The sequence below is a fragment of the Ahaetulla prasina genome, chromosome 4, assembly GCF_028640845.1.
Source record: "Ahaetulla prasina isolate Xishuangbanna chromosome 4, ASM2864084v1, whole genome shotgun sequence".
Classification (NCBI taxonomy): domain Eukaryota; kingdom Metazoa; phylum Chordata; class Lepidosauria; order Squamata; family Colubridae; genus Ahaetulla; species Ahaetulla prasina.
In genome coordinates this window covers 56,221,106-56,248,143 of record NC_080542.1, presented here as the reverse complement: position 1 = coordinate 56,248,143, position 27,038 = coordinate 56,221,106, and the positions used below count along the sequence as shown (strand labels likewise).

Below are 27,038 nucleotides of genomic sequence, written 5' to 3'. Positions count from 1 at the left end.
CTCTCTCTCCCTTCCTCCTTCCCTCCCTCTAACTATCCTCTATTATCTATATCTATATCTATTTATCTACCTATCTACCTACCTACCTACCTACCTACCTATCTATCTATCTATCTATCTATCTATCTACCTACCTACCTACCTATCTATCTATCTATCTATCTATCTATCTATCTATCCATACATATATCTATATATCTATATCAATATGTATATTGTCTATTATCTATCTATATCTGTCATCTATCTATCTATCTATCTATCTATCTATCTATCTATCTATCTATCTATCTATCTATCTCTCTATCTATCCCTATCTATCTATCTATCTATCTATCTATCTATCTATCTATCTATCTATCTATCTCTATCTATATATACGTATACATATATATGTATACATATATGTCTGTCTGTCTGTCTATCTATTAACTATCATTATCTATCTATTAACTATCATTATCTATCTATCTCATCTTTTTTTGACTGCTATTTTAATATTTTTCCCATTTCTGCAGAATTTTCTACCTTTCTGCATTTAGGAGGCTCACATGTACTGGAGGCAATAGGGCTCTACTACTGTTGCACCATACTTAGTACTATTTGAAGTACTGATAATCTAGTACAAAGCTGAATTATCTCCAAGTTGATTAAATTTATACACTTTGTTCTCTAAAACCCCAAGTTTAGCCAACAAGAGTCAACTAGTACAAGAGCAAATAAATACACCCAGAATTACAAAGCAGGATATCTTTCAATTCAGGAATTATTTTTCAATGTTTCATCATCTTTTTACACAAAAATCAATTTCCAGCAACCTCAGAGTTTCAGTTGTTAATAGTTTTCACTTTTTAAAAATTAAATTATATTTTTCGTTCTATATTTTAACTATTGTTAACTGCTTTTAATATCAACCAATACAAAAGTGGAGTATCAATCAAATAAATATTTTTTTTTATAAAACATCCTACTTTAGCTGGAAAAAAGAAAAGATATGTTGTTATTCTGTTCAGACAAATGTCCGTCACAAGCAAAGATTTTGCTTGTGATGGACAACAGCAAGATACCCCTGTAGTATACAATTTGCTTCCCTTGTTTTGACTGCCAGAGGCACCCCGGGCCAGTCCTTTGCTATTTTGAGGACAGCCCCATAGGCCAGATTTAAGCACCCTGTAGGCCAGATGCGGGCTGAGTTTGACACCTTTGACGGTTGTTGATGGTTGTTTAACTTTTATTCCCTTGCATACAAACAGATCTCTTACATCTAAATCAAGGTTTCTCAACCAGGGTTCTATGGAAACCTAGGATTCCATACGAGGTCGCCAGGGGTTCCCCAGGAGTTCCTTATTTAAGCAAATGAAAGCCTTCAAACCTCCAACCTTAAGTTGGCTCACCGTAGTGGGAAGCGGGCCGGGATTGTGTATATGCATGCCAGTGAGGAGGTGAGCAAAATCCACACTGAGTAGTGAGTAAGGAGTGAGGAGGAGAGAAGAGAAGAACAGCAGGTGGTGGGAGAGTGTGCTCAAGAGGAGAGCGACCATTGGGCCTCTGTGCTGGGGCACGCCAACATGCCAGCTTGTCAGTCTGCTTTTCTGCTGGTGCAGCACCTTGGTGAGCGAGCAAGTGTGGGAGATCTAGGGCTGGGTTGGCCCAGATACTAGTGGCTGCAGGATCCACCCATGGGGAGCAGAGAAGAAGGCAGGGGAAAGAAAAAGTTTACTTCTTTATTTTTAGTTTAAGACACTATTAATGCATATATACATGACTACGCATAAAATGAATATAATAATTTTGTAACTTCTGGCCTATATTTGAACCTAAATATTCAGGAGTTTTCTGAAGCCAGAATAATATTTTAGGAGTTCCACCAGATTCAGAAGGCTGATTTAGAGTCTTATACAGTTTGAAATGTCAGACTTGGCCAGCCTTTGATTAGTTACACATATGTTGATACCAGAATGATAAAGTTTTCACTGGTCACATGGTGTTTATTTATGGGATTTGTGATCATTAATGCATAACAGATGGATTGCAATACAAAATAATATTTTTGTTAAGTTCACCAACGCAAGAACAGGTTGAACTCCTTGATATGAAACATATCTTAATAATGTTAATCCCAATGAATTTAAAAATGTTACTGCCTTTTAAACATTATTACTTAGAAATAATAACCCTTAAGCATGCTTGGATAGTTTCAAAATACTGCCTTATGAGTGGTATAATTAAAACATATCATTTTTGCTATATTGATTCTCTTTTGTCTCACACTTTTCTCTAAATTTTTCCATATAAGAGTAAGGAATGGAAAGAAATGTATTTTAAAAAAGGTTTCCAACTCTTTAAATAATCTTGGGTTGTACTCTGAGCAACAGGAAATATACAGAAAAAGGAAAGGACAATGTTGGCGGAACCTATTATAAAGATGGAAAACTATATTAGTATTTCTTCTAACTGAAATGAATTATAAATAAAACACTGGAATTTTTATTTATAATAAAAATCAACTTAGCAAGATAACTCACTAACATTTTCTTCACTAAATTTCCTCTTCCCTGTCCAAGTAAATGTTATTTAGGTTGAACTGACTGATTGAATTGACTAATTGAATTGAATGCTTCTGGTTCTGTTTTCTCAAAATGGTCCATGTTGTGAGTTGCAATTCAAAGTGTTCTGGAGGGTATCAGATTAGGAAAAGGTCACTGAAATGTCATGAGAAATCATATACCATATTTCCCTGAAAATAAGACCCTGTCTTATTTTTTTTTAACCTTATTGCCATGCGCTCAAAAGTCCAATTGGTCTTATTATCAAGGGATGTCTTATTTTGGAGGAAACAGGGTAATTATTCTACAAAGATGAGTAATTGCACTTTTATATTATATTTTATAGAATAGCAAGATTGTTCTAGAATAACTGACTATAGAATAACAGATCTTTACTTTAATACTTTCTCAATCTGCAAGGCATGTCTCTTTCCAGGCTTCATGAATTAAGGAAGACCATGGAAGATCCTTCACCCAAGAATCTTCTTCATTTTTGCAATACAGTTGTAAAAGAGTTATGTATCTGAGTACTCCAATCCCTGGAAGGGATAATTCAGCAATAATTTCCTTGAATATTGATTATTTCCTTGAATAATACCACACATTCAAAACAAAACAAAAGTTTGGCCAAATTATCAAAGCCGTTGGGAGGGTTGAACATTTAGTGCAATCAAGCAGGTGCCACAATGCAGCATTTTAAGGATGGGAATCATAAAGAACTACAAACAAAATTATTTTGTGAGTTGCAGATGAATACTTCAGTCTATTCATCTTCTTGTATAACACATGAACAGTGTTTATAATATAATGAGACATGAACCTGAAATAATATGGGAAGGAATGGTATTGATGCCTCCAGCAGAAAAACAAATCCCTATTCAATAGAATTTACCAGAGCAGTATGACTGTTTGTAAGAAAAATATCTTGGATCTCATAAATTAGTATAAAGTTACTCGTCATTATTTCAGATTCCTGTATGGTAAGCAATCCAGTCTCGATAGTAAGTAACTCGTGTATAGACTCCAGGTTTATTTGGCTTAGCACATTCATCTCCCCAGCTTACTATGCCAACAAGGTACCATATTCCTCTTGAATCAGATGTAACCAATGGTCCACCAGAATCACCCTAAAAGGGATGGAAGATCACTTTAGAAAAGAGCAGGAAAAAAATCTATAGTGCATATAATCATATGATAGATAAATTTGTTTTATCAAACATGACACCATCTAAAATGATTTCCCTTGACTAAAATCTTCTTAGGGAAAGATACAATGGGGTCATCTGAAGACCCCATTTCTCTCCTGCTTTCCAAGTCTTCATGGCTGGACTTACTTGCCAACTTTAAGGTCTTTAAAATATCAAAATGGAATAGAATAGAATAGAATAGAATAGAATAGAATAGAATAGAATAGAATAGAATAGAATAGAATAGAATAAATGAAGCAGTGGTGAAATGCAGCCGGTTCTATCCGGCTCAGGCGAACCAGTAGCACCGGCAGTGAGAGGCTGCGCCCACCCGCCCAGATGTCATCACGGCCATTTTTTACCCTCTGCACATGTGCAGAAGGCTCTGTGCATGCGTGAAGGAGGCGCGCACGCTCACATTTGCGAACTAGTAGTGAAAGTAAGTGTATTTCATCCCTGAAACAAAGCAATGAAAATAAAGATGACATATTTCCCATCCTTAGCCATATCTCCCCCTTCCTTTTCCTAGATGCACCACCATAAGCCTGGAACTGCAAAAAAAAAAAAAAAAAAAGCCATCCACATTTTGTATCTCCTAGATCACCTCTTTTTAAAAAGATTTTTAAAATTCTGCCTTTATTTTTTTTGAATAACTCAAAAGTAGCTAACATACATAATAGTTCTTCATTCTATTTTCTCCAGTGAAGTAGATCGGGCTAAAAAAAGATGACTGGCCCAGTCTAGACCAGGACTAGAACCTATAGACTCCTATTTTCTTAGTAAGCATCTTAAATACTACACCAAATTCTTTTTTCCCCATCTAAATGTCTGTTATTTAGTTATAGAAAAAGATGGTGGTTTATAAATAAGTGGATTTTGCTCCAGTACAAAAATACTATTAAATCATAATATATGCAGGAGCCTTTTGCTGACTTCTAAGTTACAATTACACCTACCTGACAAGCATCGCTTCCTCCTTCCAGGTATCCAGCACAGAGCATTCCAGATGAAATGGCTCCATTATATACTTCTCTTCTGTTACAAACTTCATTACTTATAATTTTTACTTCTGTTTGACGAAGTTCACCAACACTGGGACCTGATTTTCAAATAATAATGGAATATTTTATCCATGAAAATTCATTATCAGGCTATAGAGTAGCACAAACGCAAAACACATATGCTTAGTCTGTGATTTTGTCCATATCCGTATCAGAAATCCTTTAAATTCCATCCCTTTAAAATATATCTTCCTGTGATAATTTAGCCTTCTACAATACATTATTGTAAAAAAGTTCCAACTCCGTTATTCTGTGTTCTAACTAACACTGTCAGGTGGCGCCATCAGGTTCAGAACCTCAGAATGAAACATTAATTTTCACAATTGAGCATTTATGTATTTATTTATCCTGCCTATTTTTTACAAACAAGTCAAGGTGGCAAACATGCTGTGGGAAGTATACCCCAAAGGGACAGTGCCAGAAACCTCACAGCACCAGAAACCTCTTGCCCCCTGACAACATTAACCCCCAGGATAGGAAATATAAAGCCCCAGAAACAGGATTAACCTATTGAGGCAGGAAGACAGGATCCAGGGCAATCAATTTAACTAGAGGCACACAAATAAACCCATCAAGATGCAGGAGCTTCAAAGGGGAATTAACCATAAAAAGCTCAGATTCATAGCCCCAAGCTACTTGCAAGCCAGGAATGCACCTATCTCCTCCCACTTATGACCTTGTTGATGGTTTCCTTACGATTTATACTGACTGTTTCCTAATATGATTCGATTGCTTATTTGTACCCTATGACTATCATTAAGTGCTGTACCTTATGATTCTTGACGAATGTATATTTTCTTTTATGTACACTGAGAGCATATACACCAAGACAAATTCCTTGTGTGTCCAATCACACTTGGCCAATAAAGAATTCTATTCTATTCTATTCTATTCTATTCTATTCTATTCTATTCTATTCTGTTCTATTCTATTCTATTCTATTCTATTCCATTCTAATTAAAGGATCCCTTTTCTGGCAGCTGCTTCCATGTCTATTTCTTCTCAGCATTGGTGACTGCTTCTTAGTTGGGAACAAACCAGGGAAATTTCTTCCAACAATACAACACACTTTCCTCACCCTATTTTCTCTACAGCAATACCTATGTGAGATAAGAGTTGCAACTGGCCCTTCTGAGAGAGAGAGAGAGAGAGAGAGGGCCAGTTGCACAAAATCACCCAACTGGCTTCCACTGAAGGACTTGAACTCAAGGTGTCCTGCTTTCTGATGCCTTAATCACTAGGCCAAATTGCCATGATGTTGAGTGTTTCTCTTCCTGAAATCTTTATGGATGCATCTGGTTAGGAAGGGAAGTAAGGCCACCTAATAGTGTAATTTGATGTCTCTATAATCTGGAACCAACTCTACTGTGGTTAACAAATGATCAAAAAATGATTATTCACACAAGCCTACTAGCCCTAAATAGGGAGCTACTAACCATCATCTTTAAGAGCACCAAATCCTGTAACAGCACAAGTTGTATTCTCTGGAAAAATATATGAAGCTTCTGGAAGACAAACACGATGTACAGCAGTTGTAAATTCCACTGGGGATGAAATCTGTACAACAGCAATATCAAATTCATGGTTCATGACATTATTAGCATAATGCTCATGAATGATGATCTTGCGAAGATTCCTTCTCATTCTTGGAGGTCTTAGACGAGCCCCAAAACTACTTGTCCAACTTCTGACATTTCGGACACTGAAAGACATTAGAAAGTACAGTTTATACAATAAGCACACTGTTTATATTTTCATTTATTGTAAACAAAACTTCACAATGGTTTCTTGCTAACTGTTTTCCAGTTTTTCCTGCACTCTCACCACCATCAAACTTCAAGTTTAGAAATAATTCAGGTTATAAAATGGAGTGTAGGGAAACAGCAGATGTGAACAGACATAAGGAGCTAAACACCACTTTCTCTTGTACAATTTTATTAGTTTTGAACATATGAGACAAATAGTATTAGTGGTAACATCTGTGCATAAATGAACTGGAAAATTTTATTGATTAAAGATGTTGGTTCAGATATAGTTTTAGAGGTATGGGGAAAGATTTACTCACCCTCTAAAACAATGAGCAGCAGTCACAAGCCAGTTATTGCTGATCAATGTTGCTCCACAACGATGAATGCCATTTAGCTGGAGACTAGCTTGCCAGGGCCATTCCCCTTCCCCTGCAATGGTTCCTCCATAGATTCGCTCCACAGATCTGTCCAGTCGTGTCCCACAGCCTGCTCCAACCCCCAAAAAGAAAATTCATTTCTTTCCAGAGAACAGAACACTTTATTAAAGGGGATAAGAGGTTTTTGCCAGAAGTATAAAAATCATAGTTTATTAAAACATAATTTTTAATGTTAAAAAATAAACAAAAGCACTCTTCTTTAGAAATATGAAAAATGGCCTAATTTTATTCATGTTTACCTGAAAGGCATTCTCACTAAAGATGATGGAATGTATTAAACAGCCATGCATTATTAATTCACTGAATGTTAAGAGAACAGGTAAGGGAGTAGGGGTTACGATTACTCCCTGACCTCCGGTCCTTCCGTCGCGAGCTCAAGACTTTTTTATTTCACCGTGCAGGGTTGGCCTAAGTTGCTATTGTTTTAAATGGGGTTTTATTATTGTTTTTAGCATAATTTTTAATTGGTATTAGCCAAATACAATCAGATTTTTATACTGTATTTTAAGTTTGTTTATAAATCCTGTTTTATTGGCTGTAAACCGCCCTGGGTCCTTCGGGAGAAGGGTGATATAGAAATTTAATAAATGAAATGCGTGAAGTATCAAAACATAATTGTTTCTGTTCATGTGCTGCCTTGATATTGCTTTTTTTTGTCCTAAATTATTCATTCACTGCAAAACAAGAAAAGAATTGCATAATCTGTTTTGAATACAGATAGTCCTCAATTTCTGTACAATTGGGACAGAATGTCTGTAGCTAGGCCAGCTGGTTATTAAGTGAGTTGCACCCAAATTTATCATCTTTTAGCCATGTTCTTAAATGAATGACTCCAATTGTTAAGTGACTCACCCAGCTATTAAATGAATCTGGCTTACCACATAGATTTTGCCCGTTGGAAGCTAACTGGATAGGTCTCAAATGGTAATCATGTCACCACAGGGTGTTGCAACTTTAAAATGCTAGAAATTGTCTTTCTGGAAACCCTTACTCTCCACCTAACAAATATGGAATTGCATTTCTGAGTTCAGGAAAGAAAATAGATATGTTTTGCAGGTCGTGAGGTTAGCTCAGAAATATTGTTCTTTTTTCTCTTAGGGTAAAATATTATGTAACAGTACTGTAGAAATATCTCATCCTTAAGACAAAAAATGATTGATAATTTAAGTTACAATATTACAAATGTGAATTTAAAATTTATTTTCATGACTCATTACTATATTAAAAAAGAGGCTCTTCTTTATCTTCACAATATTATTTTGTGGAAGTGACTTCAAATGTAATAATCAAGCTGAAATAACAAATTTGTGATGATTGGGCTTACTAGGAGATTAAAAAAGAGTTTGAGAACGATGGTGCTAAGGCAGCCTTTCTCAATAGGGCAGCCTTATCTTATACAGTAGATGTGTCCAGTATCCCTAGTTATAAAATTAAAAACATCTGGTTAACAGCATCAGGAGGAAAATAAAGCTAAACACACCAATTTTTAACAAATCCGTTTTCAAACAGAAAGTTGTTCTGATACTTACAACTATTGAGAAGATTTGTACCATTTTCTTCATTTATTTCTGGAAAAAGATAGAGAAGACAAATGTTAATTTGGCAATAGCAATATTTTCCCCATCCTTCATTCATTCATTCATTCATTCATTCATTCAATCAATCAATCAATCAATTAATCAATCAATCAATCAGAATAGAGTTGGAAGGGACCATGGAGGTCTTCTAGTCCAACCCCCTGCTCAAGCAGAAGAATCTATATACCATTTCAGACTGTCCAGCCTTTTCTTAAAAAAACCCAGTGATGAAGCACCCAAAATTTCTGACAGCAAGCTGTTCCACTGGTTAATTGTCCTCATTGTCAGAAAGTTTCTCCTTAATTCCAGATTGCTTATCTCCTTGATTAGTTTCCATTCATTGTTTCTTGTCCTGCCTACAGATGCTTTGGTAAATAAATTGATCCCCTCCTCTTTGTGGCAACCTCTGGAATACTTGTCACCACTAGTCCTTCTTTTCTTTAGACTAGCTAAACCCAAATCCTGCAATTGTTCTTCATATATTTTAATCTCTGGCCTTTAATCATCTTAATTGCTCTTTTTTGCACTTTTTTCAAAGTCTCAATATCTTTTTTGTAATGTGATGACTAAAACTGGATGCAATATTTCAGGTGTGGCCCTACTACACCTGGGGCTTATAAAGCGGTACTAATACTTCATGTGATTTTGTTTCTATGCCTCTGTTTATACCACAAGGGATTGTATTAGCTTTTTTGGCTGCTGCCACACAGTGCTGGCTTTTATTTAAGTGATCGTCCACTAGGACTCCAAGGTACCTCTCTCACAGTTACTGTTTTTGAGCCAGGTTTCCCTAATCTGTACTTGTACTTTTGGTTTTTCTTGCCTAAGTGTTAAACCTTGCTTGTCTTAAATTTCATGTTGTTGGATAGGGCCTATTGTTCAAGTCTGTCAAGATCTTTTTGGATCCTAGGCTTGTCTTCTTGGGTGTTGACTATTCCTGTTAGCTTAGTGTTATCTGCAAATTTGATTAATTCCCCTTCTATTCCTTCATCTAGGTCACTTATGAAGATATTGAAGAATACTGAGCCTAAGGCAGAATCCTGTGGTACCCTACTGCTTACTTCCCTACACATAGATGCAGTGCCATTAAAGATGACTTGTTGGGTATGGTTTATCAGCCAGTAACAAATCCATCTGATGCTGAAGCTGATGCTGATGCTGTCTATCCCACATTTTTCTAGCTTACCAAGAAGTAGGTTGTGGTCTACTTTGTTGAATGCCTTGCTAAATGCCTTGCTAAGTAAACAATTTTCCACAGCATTTCATTGGTCTATTAATTGATTTCATATTTGCAGGTTCTGAGCTTTAGCTTTCTTGATTTCATATTTGCAGGTTCAGGCTATTCTGCCTTAGTTTTATGTCCCTCTTTCCATTTTTTGTACTTGTCCTTTTTGTCTTTCAATTTATCAGAGGTATCTTTCTGCAACCATGTGATTTCTTCTTGAATTTCTTATTTTTCTTTTTCAGTGGTATTGTGCTGGACTGGTCTTTTATAATAAGATCTTTCAGAGTTTCCCATGCTTCTTGAGTTGTTTTCCCCTTTAGGATTTTCACCCATGGAATTTTTCCTAGGGTCTCTCTGAGTTGTTAAAATCAACTATTTAATTTTTAATGATTATGCTGGATTATGTTCTGTTGCTTGTGTTCGCATTATATTGAATTCCAGTATGATGTGGTCACTCTCACCCAAAGTTCAGGCAATTTCAACTCCCTCTATCATTTCTTCTCTGTTAGAAAGAACTAGGTCCAGTATAGCTTTTCCTGTAGTTCTCTCCTCTATATTTGGATGACAAAGTTGTCAGCTAGGTTGGTTAGGAATCTGTTTGATCTCCCAGTTGCTGCAGAGTTTGCCTCCCAGTTCATATCAGAGTAGTTAAAGTCTCCTATTAGTACTGTGGTATATTTCCTACATACATTTGTTAGTTGTTTAGCAAAAAGTTCATCTTTTTCTTCTGCTTTGGGTGACCTGTAGTATATGACTGTAGCAATGTCATTCTTTTTTCCTTTTATATTGACCCATATGGATTCTAAGAGTTTTTCATCCTTGGTTTTGTGGATTTCTGTAGAGATGTAGTGATCTTTTATATATAATGCAACTCTGCCTCCTCTTTTGTTAGGTTTGTTTCTTTTGAATAGTTTGTATCCTTCCATCAGTACATCCCATCAAATTTCAATAATGGCAACTACATCATATTTACCTTCTTGTAAATATGGTAGTATTTACATGTACTAGTATTTATTAGTATTTATGATTTTCAATAATCACGACTAATTTGGGAATATTGGCAGAGGATGTTTTCATACCACTATCTCCCTTCCAGTAGGGTTTAATGTACAGCATTTTAAATAAGAGATATGAAAAATTTGCTTTTTTTTTTTTTTTTTTTGCTCAGAGCAAAACAGAATATCTTAGTACTGTGTTTGCAAACACAATATAAATGATCTTACAACCACATTAGCCTTAGAAAACCTGAAAATTGCAATGCCACATCTCTAAATTCTTCCTCTTGGTTAAAAGTTTTTAATTGTATTTTTCCTGGACTATTTTTTAGGTAATTTAAAGCATTTAAATATGCATCTTTCTACTATTACAATCACCAGAAAGAAAATAAATATCTATTAGGAGTTTGGTCTCTATATAGACTCTTACAAAAACTATATCAGAAAGTTCTTTATAATTCATTTAGTTTGTTAGCATCATGAATTAACAAACCAACTGATATTCCCATTTGTTGACTTTACTGCATAAGGGTGGCTAGTTCATTAAAAATAATCAAATAACATAAAGATTATTGGCTTTGGCTCAATGAAATTTTCTCAATATTCTTTGGCAAAATGCTCTGTTAATTCCTAATGATAATTCCTTAAATATTAAAAATAAGTAAATGAAAATCAGGGAACAATTATTAATAGATTGGATGGAAATCTGAAATCTGTAAGTATTTTATTTCCCCACAGGGGGGGGGAGGACTCTAAATACTACAGAAATATCTTAAGCAATAATAGAAAATGGGTAATGCAATTTTGATTAAATCAATATATATATTTCAGGTTACAGTGCAAGCAAATAAAGCAGTTTTAAAAATTTGATCATCATTAAAAGGACATCTGTAACACTTGCCTGAAAGCTTATAAGAAGAAATATCAATACTTAAGGGCCATGTTGATGACTTCAGTTTTTTCAGCAAACTATGATAAATATTTGTCCAGAGTCTCTCTTTATTATCTGTGGCAATGAACTTAAATATCAGCACCGCATTTGCCAGGACACCATCATTCCCTGGGCTGCAAAAGAATAATACAGACAGCTGACCAAACAAGCCAGAATATTTTCTATACTTTGCAGGGGTATGTTTTTTCATATATATTCACTCAAGGCTTTGGGGCAAATAAGACAGAAAAATTAAAATACTGTATCCATCCATAAAGGAACACCAAGCTGAAGCACCAGATGGTTTGTTGCTCAACTCATTGCCTTTTAGAAATGGAAGAGAAGAGACTGGGCAGATACTAGGAAATGTTTTGACATAAATTTGGGTGACACCATCAAAAATAGCTATGATTTGGGATGGGGAAAATATAGGATCTTTGAGAGGCACAGAGTTTTCCCATTTTAACTCTTTCCCCTTCTCTTTTCACGTGCCCATCTTGCAATTAAGCTTTATTCATTGGCTGTTGTTTACCTATGAATATTTGCCCCACAATTCCCAGAAATAGTATTATGCAGAAAAATGTGGGGGTGGGGAACAGAAGCAGGATAATGCCTTTCATTTGCCTAAATAAATAAGTAATTAAATAAGACAACATTGCAGACTTTCCAGACTTTGCAGAATGCTGATCTGCCAAAATAATCTTCTAATAAATGGGGTATTTTTGGATAAAAGAATGCCAACTTATTATATGCTCAGTTTAAAGCCAAAATCTTATGGAGTAAGAGAAACAAAAGAAAAGATTAGCATATTCTAACATGCCTCCAGTTCTTAGGTGTTAGACTACAACAGTGGTGAAATTCAATTTTTTTTACTACAGGTTCTGTGGATGTGGCTTGGTGGGTGTGGCTTGGTGGACGCAGCAGGGGAAGGATACTGCAAAATCTTCATTCCCTCCCCACTCCTGGGGGAAGGATATTGCAAAATCTCCATTCCCACCCCACTCTGGGGCCAACCAGAGATGGTATTTGCAGATTCTCTGAACTATTCAAAATTTCTGCTACTGGTTCTCCAGAACCTGTCAGAACCTGCTGAATTTCACCCCTGGACTGCAATGAATGTGTGGCTGATTTACGGGGGTGAGAACTGAGAAACACCATTTGGGAGAAATAACCCAGATCTATTTCTTAATGCTATCTGGGCCATTTGATTTATAAATTCATTCTCATGTCAATGTTAACAATTAATTCAACAGCTATTCCCGAGTGGAATTTTCATCTACATACCTTAGCCTGACAACACGTGCATTAATGAGCCTTTTTTCTAAGGGAGTAGCTTGAAATGCTTGTTTAATCTATTGAAAGGAATGAAAAGTTGTGTTTGATATAGAAAATGTTAAACAGAATAGAAATGCAGCAGTTCCCTTAGGTCTATGTCTCCAAGTCTGTAAAATGATGGACACAATGTCCCTATCTTAGCCATACTAGTTTTGTACATGCTGAGAATCGCATGCATTGGGAAAGGGGTGTGGCTTGTATAGTAACATAGTCCATCATCTTTGCAAATTCTGACCACTCTTTTTCATGGACATCCATGTAGCAGTGAAAAAAACCAATACATGAATCAATTAAAACAATCTGGCCAGGCTTAAAAGAACAAACTTGACTTTTCTTTCTTTATCGTCTGAGTTAACATTTGTTAACTTGGACGAAATAACTTGGATGAAAGGTTTAAAATTTTATAATTAAAAATGCCACTGATATAAAGTTGGAGGAAAAACACTTTAGAAGACAGTATCAGGATTCAGGAACAAGCTGGAACAATGGATAAAACCCAGCAAATGTATCTCAACAGGAATTTATTGCTTATTTTCTTCAACTTTCATGCTGCCTAGAGTCACTTGGAGGTGACTTTAAGCAACTTATGTCTTAGATTTGTATAAAAAAAACAAAAACAAAGGCCCAAGTACAAGGTGGGATAGCATGCTGGGAGCAACATAGCTGGGGAAAAAAATCTGAGTGCCTTGGTAGCTCACAAACTGAATATGAGCAAGTGCTGTAAAGCAGATGAGGGGAAAAACAAATGAACTATTGGGGTGCCTCAACAGAAATATAGTGTCAAGAGAAGTCTTATTTTTCTCTATTCTGACCACAGTTAGAACACTATACCAAGGTCTGGGAAACATATTTTAAAAAGAAGATTGAGAACCTGGAGATATTTGGAGAAAGTGTGATTTAGCAATGGAATAAACTGCCTTAGAAAGTGCTTGACTTTTTCGTTGGATGGCTATATTATAGTGGAGAATTCCTACATTAAGAAGGGATTACTTGATCTCCAAGGTCTCTTCCATTCCTTCTATTCTACTATTATTCTAATTATGGTCGGTTGTATAATAGGATAGGAAACCCCACAATTTTACTATTCCCCTAAGATAATTTCTTTCTAAAAAGAAAGTATCTGGATCTTCAATAAAGAAATAAAAATTAAAATAAACAAAACATGCATACAAAAGATAAGCCTGCTGGGGAAATCCTTTAAAATCCTTCTACAAATGGAAACTATTAAATTGCAGTATTAGATGGCCTAACTAGAATGAAATTGAACTGTAAAAAGAGTTGCACATCTATTTAACAAACTAGGGTTTATTTGAATGTGGATTTCCTCTAAGCTTATATTTGAAATAGAGGTGACAAAACTGTGCAACTTTACAATGAACCCTGGTGCAATATCTGCTCAGCTGTCTTATCAAAGGATTAGCATGTTGAGCTAATTTAAGTATCTCAACCAATATTGTTCTAAGTGTTAACTTTTAATTGAATGTCTTCTTATTAGAGCTGTCTTAACTTTGGGCCAGGCTAGTAACTATTTTGTTACTATTTCTTTCTGATATTATATTTCTTGAATTTTAAAATAGTGTTTGCTTTTTTCAGTTTCATACTTGAGAACCTGGCTTTTCTGAAATCAGGTTTAATCATTGATTGCACAGGTAATCTTTCAACCAATTGAGCCCCAAGTTTGTGTTGCTATGTGAGATAGTTGTAAACTGAATTTTGTTCCATTTTACATCTTTTCCTGCCAGAATTGTTAAATGAATCACTGCCATTGTTAAGTTAATGACACGGTTGTTAAGTGAATCTAGCTGCTCCATTGACTTTGCTAGTCTGAAGGTCACAAAAAGTGATCACATGACCCCAGGACACTGCAACCATCATAAATATGAATCAGTTGTCAAGTGTCTGAATTTTGATCATGTGACCATTGGGATGCTGCAATGGTCATAAGTGTGAAAAATGGTTATAAGTCACTTTTTAAGTGCTGTTATAACTTTGAACAGTCACTAAATGAACCATTATAAGATGAGGATTATCTGTATTCTTTTATGGTACACACAAGCATATATCAAAGTTCTTGGAATGCCGTCTATCAGTTGTTGCATGCTGTTATGAAACACTTAAACTCAACCCAAAGGGCATACATTTAAAGTGTATCAACTGCATAATGTTCTAAGCATATGTAGGCGTGTGCTTCCTTCATCCTGTGGCATGTGCAAACCCAGCTAATGCACCCAGTTGGAAAAATATCTTCACACTTGCTAATTCTGCTAATAGTTCCATGTGTTGGGATATGAGAATACTGTCTTTGAATTGAGTATTTACAATCAAGTTGGTTCAATGGTCCATGACCACACATAGATAATTTTTCTCCAGAATTCGATGACCCCAATCTGATCACCCAGATCTTTCAAATAGGGCACACACTTTGCTGCTGAACATCCTATTTTTCTCTTTCCATCTTCTTCAGCATTATACCGTGTTTTCCCAAAAATAAGGCACTGTCTTATATTTTTTTGAACCCCGAAATAAACATTTTGCCTTATTTTCAAGGAGGCCTTATTATTTTGGAGCATGTGAAGCAAAATGGGCCTCCCTTGACATCTTACCTGATTTCCAGCTCTGTCTCCCTAACCGTAACCAGAGTAAATGGGGACCGGCTGCACATGCGTTTTAATTTTTCAGGGGTGGGGTATTTTCGGGGAGGGCTTATTTTCAGGGGGAGCTTATTTTTAGCACATGCACTCAAAAGCCCAACTGGGCTTATTATCCGGGGAGGTCATATTTTCGGGAAAACAGGGTAGACTTCTTTAGAGAGCTGGATATTTGTGTAATATGTCCTTAACATGATAATTTGAGCCTGTACGCCTTGAGTTGATTTGTCCTATGAACCATTTGTTTATTTTCTTTGTTTTCCATAGTATTCTCAGCAGTCTTCTCCATCATCAAAATTTAAAAGCATTAATACTTATTCTATTCTGTTTCTTGGAAGCCCAATTTTCATACTTCATAAAGTATCACATGGAAAAACATTACCTGCACCATTTCAATCTTTGTAGATATTGGCATATTCCAGCATCTGCATATTTTTTTCAAGGTCTTCACTGGTGCTCTACAAACTGCTAAAATACAGAACATTTCTCGACTGCTGGATCTTTTACTGTTGATTGCAATGAGCCCCATTAGGTAGACCAGACTGGGAATAAGCTTCACAGGTAGGCTAAAACTACTTTTATTGACATTTGCTATACTTACAGAATCTTATAAGCCTGATTGTGCTATACCTCCCTCTCCTTTTTATAGTTCTATGAAAATATGGAATCATCTGCCTGAGTCACTTGCAAATATTATCTATTATAGATTTAAGAAATGCTTCAGCTCTTTTGCCAGCTCCATTAAGGTAATATTTCTTATTCCCTTAAATAGCTGATCCTAAAAGGCAGAAATTATCCAGCAATTTTAATTCATTGTCAATTCTAGAGCTGGTTGGGGCATCTGTTGCTGTTAGTTTGGCTATATCATTTGACTCTCAGAATAGTATCATTGATGTAGCTCAGATTATTGATGCCTTCTTCTCTAATTTTAAAATCATATTCTTCTAATTCATGTTTCTTCAATATATATTCAGCATATATATTTATTTGAATGAATAAATGATTATTAACAGAACCTATTGTTTGTTATGGGAAATTTTTTTATCTGGCTTGCAGGGAGTGCAGACAAGATAGTGTTTCATAAAAGCTGCTAAGAAGTTTGTGCAGTTTACTAAAGGAGAAGGAAGGATTTACAATTTTCAGAATTCCACATCAACTTCCAAATAAAACAAACAGAAAGATGGGGAAGGATTGCCCTCTCCCAAAGTTTATGTATCTGTCTGTGTTCTTTTCCTTCTCCAGAATATAATTTAGAACATTAAATGCATTTTAAAAATCATTCTCACTTACCAAAATCTCAATATTTCTGCTCAGTTCTCTAAATTCTGCTGAAGTCTGTTTGTCAAAGCTAGGCTGATATTTCACATTATTGATTCTAAAGGAAGCATTGTAAAAGAATAGCTTCTGATCTGCATATGAAGAGGGAAGGATGAAAGTTTTTATATTATAGTATCAATTAATTTACAAGAATAAGACACAATTAAGTAATCATCAACAAAGGAGTTTTTAATAATTTAGAGGTTTCATAGGATTAACTATCATGATGTGAAAGACATATTTTAACTCTGAAGCAAAGGATTTTAATATATTTCCCGTATTTTGTATGGGAAGAATGCAGGTCAAGTAGAATAAATTGACCTGGATTATGAATGGTATCTCAAAAATTGGTCCTAGATAAGTAAAGTTATTGAGTTTTGGAGCTATCAGATAGAGTGTATGGAAAGTGAAAGAAGCCATGCTAGTTCAAACAATTCCCCATCCACAAAGAAATAATCAACTGTGTTTTCTTATGTTTGATGGTTGGCTAGTCTCAAGATTGGTTTTGTTATTCATCCTCCTTTCAGAATCTCCAATTAAGAATTAAAATTCCTTGATGAAAGGCCAGAATCAGAAGTTGGCTACTTTATAAAGTGACCAGATTTCAGTGACGGCAAAGCGGGACACCATTGACAGGTGGGGGGGCTGCGCATGTGTGCTGAGTCTTGCCATCTGCCTGAAGGAGGAGGAGCAGCTGCTGCTTCTCCGCTCTTCCAGCAGGCTCGGCTCTCCTCTCGGCTCTTCTCTTCCTCTCGGGTAAAGTCAAATGGTGTCTCTCCTCCCTCTCACGTCCCCTTCTCTGCCACTCCCCCTTCTACGCCTCCTCCTCTTGCATTGCTGCCTCCCATTTTCAGAATGGGAGTGAAACAAAAAAAAATCGGGACTTTTTGGAATTGCTGCGGGATGCAGGACAAATTATTAAAAAGCAGGACTGTCCCACCAAAAGCGGGACATCTCGTTACTATATGCTAAGATGCAAATGTTGCGGTGTACATGTAGGCTTGTACAGTTTATACAGAGAATATTTTCAATCAGGTTCCAATCCTGTCAAACAAAACATGAGCAGGTTCTTCCTTTAGCTTATCAGAGACCATTCACTGTCTCATCAATGTACATTGGGCTTATTGTGCCAGGGGTGGTCTTCAAGCAGCTTACTAATTCCATTACCTTATATCCAAATATTAAGACTTATGGCAGCTCTAACAATGTTGCAGCCCTCCAGAATAGACCAAACTTGGAAATAGTTAATACAGGGAATCTTCGGCTTACAACCATTCATTTAGTGACCGTTCAAAGTTACAGCAGCACTGAAAAAAGTGATTTATGACAATTTCCCGCATTTACAGCCATTATAGCATCCCCATGTCACATGATCAAAATTCAGACACTTGGCAACTGGCATGAATTTATGGTGGTTGCAATGACCTAAGGTCATGTGAGCACCTTTTGTGACTTTCTGACAAACAAAGTCAATGGAAAAGCCAGCTTCACTTAACAACAACCAATGTTACTAATTTAACAATTGCAGTGATTTACACAACAACTGTGGCAAGAAAGGTCATAAAATGGGGCAAAACTGAATAACTGTCTTGCTTAGCAAGGGAAATTTTGGGCTCAGTTATGGTCATAAGTCAAGGACTACCCATATTACTTTTATTGCAGATGGTCCTTGACTTAATGACCACAATTGGGACCAAAAAATTGTCATCAAGTGATACAATCATTAAGAAAGTTACCACATGACCACATCCAATTTTGCAACCTTTTTTTAAAACCACAGTTGTTAAGCAAGTTCACTGTAACATTAACTGACACATCACCGGGCCACAGTTGTGATCTTCCATGCCAGCTTCCCTATTGATTTTGCTTGTTGGAAGCTGGTTGGGAAGGTCACAAATAGTGATTATATGACTGCATAGTACCGCAAGTGTTGTAAGTGCGAACAGGTTTCTGAGCAACCCAAATCACAATCATGTGACTGTATGGATGTTGTGATGGTCATAAATGCATTGATTGGTCATTAGTCACTTCTTTGAGCAATGTCATAACTTCAGTCTCTAAATAAATGGCTGTAAGTCCAAGAGTACTTGGTTATAGTCACCGAATTTTGCAAGTCTGAAAGCACTCCTTCCTCTCTTTTTTCTTCATGAGAAATAAGGAGAGTCATGTTTGATATGCTTTCTCAAATTACATTTCTGCCCTGGACTCAGATGCCTTTAATCTGACCATTGTCTTGGTTGTAGCTCTTCATCCTATTCCTTAGGGTTATTCCTTCTGCCCATTACACAATGCTGGCAGGATATAACAGGATCATACATTGCCTTGGGTGATACACCAACACAGAAATCAGGCAGGAAAACATTGCCAATCCATAATAAATATGTTATGTTGTCTGGCAGATGGCTTGTCTTGAAATGATCCAGTTGGAATAAAGGTAGCTATAAATTCTTCAGAAAAGAAATGCACTACATAATTTTTTTCTTTCTGATTATTGAAAGATTTTCAAGCACAAAGCCATTCAAATCATATGGACAGAAAAAGAAATATACTTACCATATATCAAAAAGTACACAAGCAAACCAATGGCAGTGGCTAAGATCAGCAATATTGCTAACACAATCAAAGCAATCATCCATGGCTCCCAAGGTCTGTTTTTTGACCTAGACATTCTGAGAAGATGGGCAAACATAAGATTTTGTAGGAGACACAATGAACCTTAAATAGTGCAGTTAATTTCTGCTATAATCTGCTTTCAGGTTGTTGTTGTTGTGGTTGAATGTTTATGCATATTAAATGTTTCACAAATGAATGAATTAAAAATACTGCTGAACTAAAAATAAATTAACTGCATTAATCTTCATTCATTCTTCGCACAAGTGAAGAAATCCAATCAAGCTTTTTTAAAAGCTTTGCCATATTCAGTGGCCCTTGGTTTTCTAGTAAAGGTAAAGGTAAAGGTTCCCCTCGCACATACGTGCTAGTCGTTGCCAACTCTAGGGGGCAGTGCTCATCTCCGTTTCAAAGCCGAAGAGCCAGCGCTGTCCGAAGACGTCTCCGTGGTCATGTGGCCGGCATGACTCAACGCCAAAGGCGCACGGAACACTGTTACCTTCCCACCAAAGGGGGTTTCTATTTTTTCTACTTGCATTTTTACGTGCTTTCGAAACTGCTAGGTTGGCAGAAGCTGGGACAAGTAACGGGAGCTCACCCCATTACACAGCAGCACTAGGGATTCAAACCAACGAGCTGCCGACCTTTCGATCGACAAGCTCAACGTCCTAACCCCTGAGCCACCGTGTCCCTATATTGGTTTTCTAGTGTCTTTAATATTCATTTTGAACTATAAGATCAACATTATAAGATCAATATTCATGCTTAAAATAAAGTAGGAAACCTGCAGCCCTCAGCTACATCCTGGATTTGCAGTTTTACAACTTTGGCTGTGCTTCCTTTTCCAAATTAAATGTACAATGCTGCAAATTCCCTTCAGATTTGACTCTGTCTCTAGTTCTGTTCTCCTTAAAGCATGCCTCAAACTGATTTTTCCTCAGGAAGAATTCCCTGATCTAGGTTTTCATATAGATGATTGCTGTAATCTTTGCAAGAACCTCAACCCTAATATTATTATCTCCCTGTGTATATGAATGGGATCTGAAAGAATTTCTTGACTAACTAAGCTCAACAAATAAAATCATGGTAGACAGTATAGGCTTTTCTTTGCAGTTCCATTAAAATGCCTTCCTCTAGTCCTTGAGTCTGAGAGATTCCTCCCAAATCACCCTGATCCACCCTCTACCCAGCCTGTCATCCCAACTTCCAAATATCCCAAACAAATACGTGCTCTAGGGGAGTATCAGTGCTTTTAATAATGGCCATAGGTAGCAGCATCCATATATATTTTACGGAGTCCACAAATGCCATTAGTGTACAGCTAAAATGTCAAAGCTTTCCTTCCAAGGAATAAACAGAATTAGAACCAATGCATGCCAACTACCTTGTTAGCAAAAGGAGGCAAGGAGTTTGCCTGAAGCATCAAGCAACCTTAGCCAGCCAATATAGTATTTGAACTGGTAAAGCCTGTATGCAAACAGCTCCTCACATGTTCATGCATTTGACATGTGAGAACAGTGCACGGAAGACAGGGCTGCGCTGTTCTTTAATATTAATGATGACACTTCTCCTATGATTAATGCCTAAAGGGGCATTAATTTGCTGCATGAGCACTACACCCTATTATTTCTATACTACTTGCTCCCAGGGATGCAGCAAATTCTAGTACTATTACTGGTCCCATTGGGAAATCCAACCTATGGGTAATTGCCTGGGGGAAAAGGGACTCGGTGGGGTTTTGGAACTATCCAAATCTTAGTCCAGAATTGCCTCTCATTCTTGAACTTTGAAGAGAAAATTTGTGTTTAAATTAATAAATGCTTAATTAATATACAATTAATGTCAGTGCCTAATTTAATGCTTAAGAACAAAACCTCTATCTCAAGCATTTGAACGAACTGGACATGCACTCATGTCATCAACTGAGGCAACCTCACAAGTGATGACCATAGCATATGTGAACCAGACTACTGAAAAGTCAGTATCCTACTCAACTATAAAGATCAGAGCTAACTATACCTTATGCAGAATGAAGCAACAGGCACTGAAGAGAATGATGAAATAGGATGGACAACCTTAGTCCGCGTTTTTCTGGATTTGTCCTATGTGCTCTCATCTAGAATATTGTATCCAGGCAGGAGTCTTCAATATCTTGGGGCCTATCTAACAAAATGAAAGTCAATGTAGAGAAAAGTAAGGTTTACACTTAGGCAAGAACAACTAAATGCACAGGTTCAGTATAGGTGGTTCCTTGCTCAACAGCAGTAATTGTGAGAGGGATATTGGAGTCCTAATGAACAATCACTTAGATATGAGTTAGCAGTGTGCTTTAATTGCTAAAACAGCCAATGCAATCCTAGGTTGCATTAATAGAGAGATGGAATCATGTGAAGTGTTAATACTGCTTTATAAGGCCTTGGCAAGACCACGCTTGACACACTGCACCCAGTTTTGACCACCATAATATAAAAAAGATGTTAATACTCTGGAAAGAGTATAGAGAAAAGCAACAAAGATAATTTAATTTAAATTAGCTGGACTAAAACACATGAAGAATTGTTGCAGGAATTGGATATAACTAGCAAAAAGAAGGACTGGGGCAACACGATAGCAGTATTCCAATATTTGAGAGGCTGCCACAAAGAAGAGGAGGTCAACCTATTTTTCAAATCGACATAAGGGAAAACAAGAAACAATAGATGAAAACTAATCAAGGAGAGATGTGAGGAGCACATGACATGGATTTTGTAACTTATTAACTAATGTAGTTATTTTGTATTTTAATTTAACTTATTTCTCTCTTTTATGTGGCTTTATCAAGCCAGTATAGACTGGAATGTAGGAAAACTTTTTCTCCTATCGCTGTATGGTTTGCTTGATAGCTTCTAAACTGAAAAGATAAACTAGAGACTAATGGATGGATACTATTTCCTGATTTTAAAAAATTGTTAATGCAAAATGACGTCTGGTATGTTTCTTCGTGAGCTTCAAACAAGCTTTGTAGTTGATTTACTGTGCAAAGGAGAGGTTACTTTTATCCTGCCCAATCAACTTTCTTCTTCCATTTTCTTTGTTATAGTATTAACTATAAAAGGGAATGTAAGATGGGTCTTGAGGTTCTCCCTTTTCATAGGTAGATCTCACTTTATCAGGGTACCCTAATAAATTGCTTTTAAATGATCTTCCAACTTGGATACTTATTGGAAAGGTAAACCAATGCAGGGCCAGATTTGGCTACCAGAAGCAATCTAGAACTAAGGAGAAATCTCCTGACATGAGAACAATTAAGCAGTAGAATGGATTGCCTTCAGAAGTTATGGGTGCTCCATCACTGGAGGCTTTTAAAAAAAGACTGGACAACCATTTGCCTGAAATGGTGTAAAGTCTTCTCCTTGAGCAGGGGTTGGATTAGAAGACCTCTAAGGTCCCTTCCAACTCTATTCTTTTATTTAACTTAAACAATCTGAGCTATTTTCCCATTCAGCATATGTCACAGTGTTAAGTAAGTTATCTGTTTGATTTTAGTCAGCAAATTAAGTTTAGAAATTATATTTGTGGTGCCAGAATTCTTGAAATATTGGATATGGTTCAGTTGCTAATTTATAAATTGAGACTTGCTTTATTGTAGCTTAGATAATTGAATGCACACACACAAAAAGGATAGGATCAAAAATATCATTTTGATTTTTTTTGAAAGCTCATCCAGATACTACTGCTCAAAACAGAATGCTATTGTTTGTGCTGCACTGAATATTTTAAGCATAAATATGTAGTAAATTAAAATCAATACTGCTATTTTTTGTTAAAGCTCTATAGCACAGATAATTGTCTCTTCAATGTAATGTCACTGTGTGTGGTATACCACCATGATAACACAACCCCTGAAATGCATGAGAAATATGAAATGCACCAGGGGTGAAATGCTCCCAGTTCGGACCGGCTCGCACGATCGGGTAGTAATGGCAGCTGCTGGTTTGGAGGACCGGTAGCAAAAATCCTTGGCCCCGCCCCCTGCCTCTGCTGAGCCCCACCATCAGCAGACGGGTTTTTTTTTACTTTTAAAAGAAGGTTTTGCTTCAGCCGAAACATGCCTTTAAAAGTTAAAAAAAGCCTTTGAGGATTCCGCCCCTCAGCTGAGATCGGCAGAGCCTTTAAACTTAAAAAAAATTAAAGGCTACTCGGGAGATCTCACTTGAGTACCTCATCAGCAGAACCTTAAAAAACATGTTTTCTGTAGAAAACATGTAGAAAACCTCCTTTTAAGAGATTCTAAGGCACTTACCTGATTACCTGATTACCTGATTACTGATGACCTCATGGCTTTTTTCCCAGCCAGAAAGCCCCAGTTTCGCTTTCAGCACCAGACAGAACTAATCTAAACTTAGCTAATCTATTTCACCACTGAGTGATTAATGCTGTCTGGCTTTTCTGGCTGAGGAACTCTGGGAATTGAAGTCCACAATAAAATAAAATAAAATAAAATAATAAAATAAAATAAAATATTTGTGCAGCTTTCTGAGATTTGGTGTGTTTCTGTAGTGTTTCACTCTAACTATACAATCACACAAAATCTCAGAAAGCTGTATGTGGTATTTGTGTGTGTGTGTGTGTGTGTGTGTGTGTCAGTTGTGTTGTGCTGTGTGTAAAGTGTGAAAGTTGGTTTTTGAGCTTTTTGTGGCTGTGAGAAGTGTGAAGTGCAGCTGCTTTTACATTGTGTGTGAGTCAGTTGTGTTGTGTTGTGTTGTGTTGTGTGTGTGTAAACTGTGAAAGTTGGTTTTTGGTACCTCTTATTGTTTTTTATACTTTGTTTATTATTTTTATTATTTATTGTTATTGGCCACGCCCACCCAGCCATCTGACCACCAAGCCACGCCTACCAATTAAGCCATGCCCACAGAACTGGTAGGGAAAATTTTTAGATATCACCCCTGAAATGCACACTTTTTCAAGGAGACATGTATAACTGAACACCTTGCTTAATGGTGTCCATATTTGCCAAGGGTATATTCATCCCCAATATCCCAAAATATCCGGAAGACTTTGAAAGCATTTTATTCTGAAACAAAATTGGTGAAATATTTTCTCCCTCTAATTTAGTTAGAATGTTCAATTGCTTCTTTTTCTCTTCCAGCAAAGTTTTAAAATTTATTTTCAAAAATAAAGAGGAAGATGTTCAGAGGCATTGAAAGAATCCAATGCTTTCAACAAAATGGTAAAAGTAGCATTGCACCTTCACAACAAAGCCCTGTGTGCCTTCACATCACAGATTTGTACAGGCATGCCACAGCATGGCACATGTACAAAAGGAAATGAGTGCAACACTGATTTTCTTATTTGCATCCTTTTGACCTCCACTGCAGAGATCTCTGCAGATTACATACATAGGTAAAAGATCATCATCACAAATTATGAAAATACTATTTATGCCACAATTATATAAATAATTTATCCTGCCAATATTTTTTCTTATCTTCCAACTTCAGTTACATATCACTCTTGCTTATGGCAGAAATAAACAGTAGAATGGAGAATCTTGATTTAGACTAATTTCACAATGATGTTAATTAGAAGACAAAACAAGAAGCAATGGATGGAAACTGACCAAGGAAAGAAGCAACCTAAACTAAGGAAAAATCTCCTTACAGTGAGAACAATCAACCAGTGGAACAACTTGCTTTCAGAAGTTGTGGGTGCTCCATCACTGGAGGCTTTTAAGAAGAGACTGGACAACCATTTGTCTGAAATGATGTAAGGTCTCTTGCTTATGTAGGAGGTTGGACTAGAAGAACTCCAAGGTCCCTTCCAACTCTGATGTTCTATGTCCTATTACTTGTAAGTGGTCAACTCCCATCACTTTAAAAGCAGAATTTCAGCAGCAAATTCAGTTTGCCTTTCTATGTCTTACCTATTACTATCTCCTGTCGAGGGTTGGGTTCTAAATTTTTTTACTACCAGTTCTGTGGGTGTGGCTTATTTTGGGGGTGTGGCTTGATGGTCATGTGACAGTGGGTGTGGCTTGATGGTCATGTGACTGGGTAGGCATGGCCAACTCAATGTCTCTCATGTCAAGGGTACCTCGCCTGGCCCTTCCCCTCCCAGTCATTCTTTGTCACACCCAGCCTCAACGTATCTATAGTTCTGCAAAAATGTTGTTTACCTTTTTGCAACTTTATTATCTACATACTATAGATCAGGGATCTCCAAACTTGGCCACTTTAAGACTTATGGACTTCAACTCCCAGAATTCCTCAGCTAGCTTTGCTGTCTTAAAGTCTTAAAGTGGCCAAGGTTAGGATAGAATAGAATAGAATAGAATAGAATAGAATAGAATAGAATTTTTATTGGCCAAGTGTGATTGGACACACAAGGAATTTGTCTTGGTGCATATGCTCTCAGTGTACATAAAAGAAAAGATACGTTCATCAAGGTACAACATTTACAACACAAATGATGGTCAATATATCAATATAAATCATAAGGATTGCCAGCAACAAAATTACAGTCATACAGTCATAAGTGGAAAGAGATTGGTGATGGGAATGATGAGAAGATTAATAGTAGTGCAGATTTAGTAAATAGTTTGATAGTGTTGAGGGAATTATTTGTTTAACAGAGTGATGGCCTTCGGGAAAAAACTGTTCTTGTATCTAGTTGTTCTGGTGTGCAGTGCTCTATAGCACTGCACACCAGAACAACTAGATACAAGACCTCTGCTATAGATGCACTTTCATGGACCACTGAAAGAAGGAAATGGCTCACATGCTTTGCCCAAGAGTGTGATAGGCAACAGTCTTTTAAGGGGCTGCTAGAAAGAAGGGGGGGAAAGTATTTTCCAAAGTACCAGAAGGCAAAACAAGAAGCAATGGATGGAAACTCAACAAAGAGAGAAGCAACCTAAAACTAAGGACAAACTTCCTGACAGTGTGAACCTCTATAGGTTTCAGTCATAATTTCACATATAAAATAGCCATTCATGTAATACAACCTGCATATTGTTCAAAACAATCATTAATATTATGGCTGATGTTTGACAGCAAGCCTAAAATCCCCATTCCCTCCCCATTCCCTCCCCATTCCAGGGGAAGGTTACTTCAAAATCCCCATTTCCTCCCCACCCCACTAATCCGTTCTGGGAAGGAATCAAACTCCCCCTTCTTCATTTCCCAAATAAAATATCCCAGATAATTAAGGAATAATCAAGCTGCTAGCAAGGAACCTGCCTGAAATTCCACATTCCTGCCAGCTGCATAAAGGAAACTTTGTAAGCAGAAAACAGCTACCGGTGCTTACAGATAATATAAAGTGGAAGCCGGAAGTTCGGCTCCATTTACAAGCTGGCAGAAAACTCATTCAAGACAGGATACTTCACAATGGAAATCGCCCAAACCTTTTTAGAAATACAAAGCCCATGTTGCACAAAC

The 27,038-nt window shown here is 36.7% G+C and overlaps 1 protein-coding gene across 6 annotated transcripts in view; it reads right to left on the bottom strand.

The window, feature by feature from the left end:
- Nucleotides 1-386: 386 nt before the first annotated feature.
- The window catches only part of LOC131198656 (transmembrane protease serine 11E-like), a 68,174-nt gene continuing 41,522 nt past the window's right edge, over nucleotides 387-27,038 (bottom strand). For 3 of the 6 annotated variants that reach the window (XM_058183531.1, XM_058183532.1, XM_058183530.1), the window contains exons 4-13: nucleotides 21,637-21,780; nucleotides 19,561-19,676; nucleotides 16,981-17,099; nucleotides 12,992-13,059; nucleotides 11,678-11,841; nucleotides 8,509-8,547; nucleotides 6,860-7,028; nucleotides 6,231-6,496; nucleotides 4,690-4,832; nucleotides 387-3,673 (exon numbers count right to left, since the gene is read on the bottom strand). In XM_058183531.1, the coding sequence (XP_058039514.1) occupies nucleotides 3,512-3,673; nucleotides 4,690-4,832; nucleotides 6,231-6,496; nucleotides 6,860-7,028; nucleotides 8,509-8,547; nucleotides 11,678-11,841; nucleotides 12,992-13,059; nucleotides 16,981-17,099; nucleotides 19,561-19,675 (1,245 nt within the window). In that variant the 5' untranslated portion in view covers nucleotide 19,676; nucleotides 21,637-21,780 and the 3' untranslated portion in view covers nucleotides 387-3,511. The remainder of the gene's footprint in view (nucleotides 3,674-4,689; nucleotides 4,833-6,230; nucleotides 6,497-6,859; nucleotides 7,029-8,508; nucleotides 8,548-11,677; nucleotides 11,842-12,991; nucleotides 13,060-16,980; nucleotides 17,100-19,560; nucleotides 19,677-21,636; nucleotides 21,781-27,038) is intronic. The other 3 variants (XM_058183535.1, XM_058183533.1, XM_058183534.1) reach the window with 1 other exon arrangement.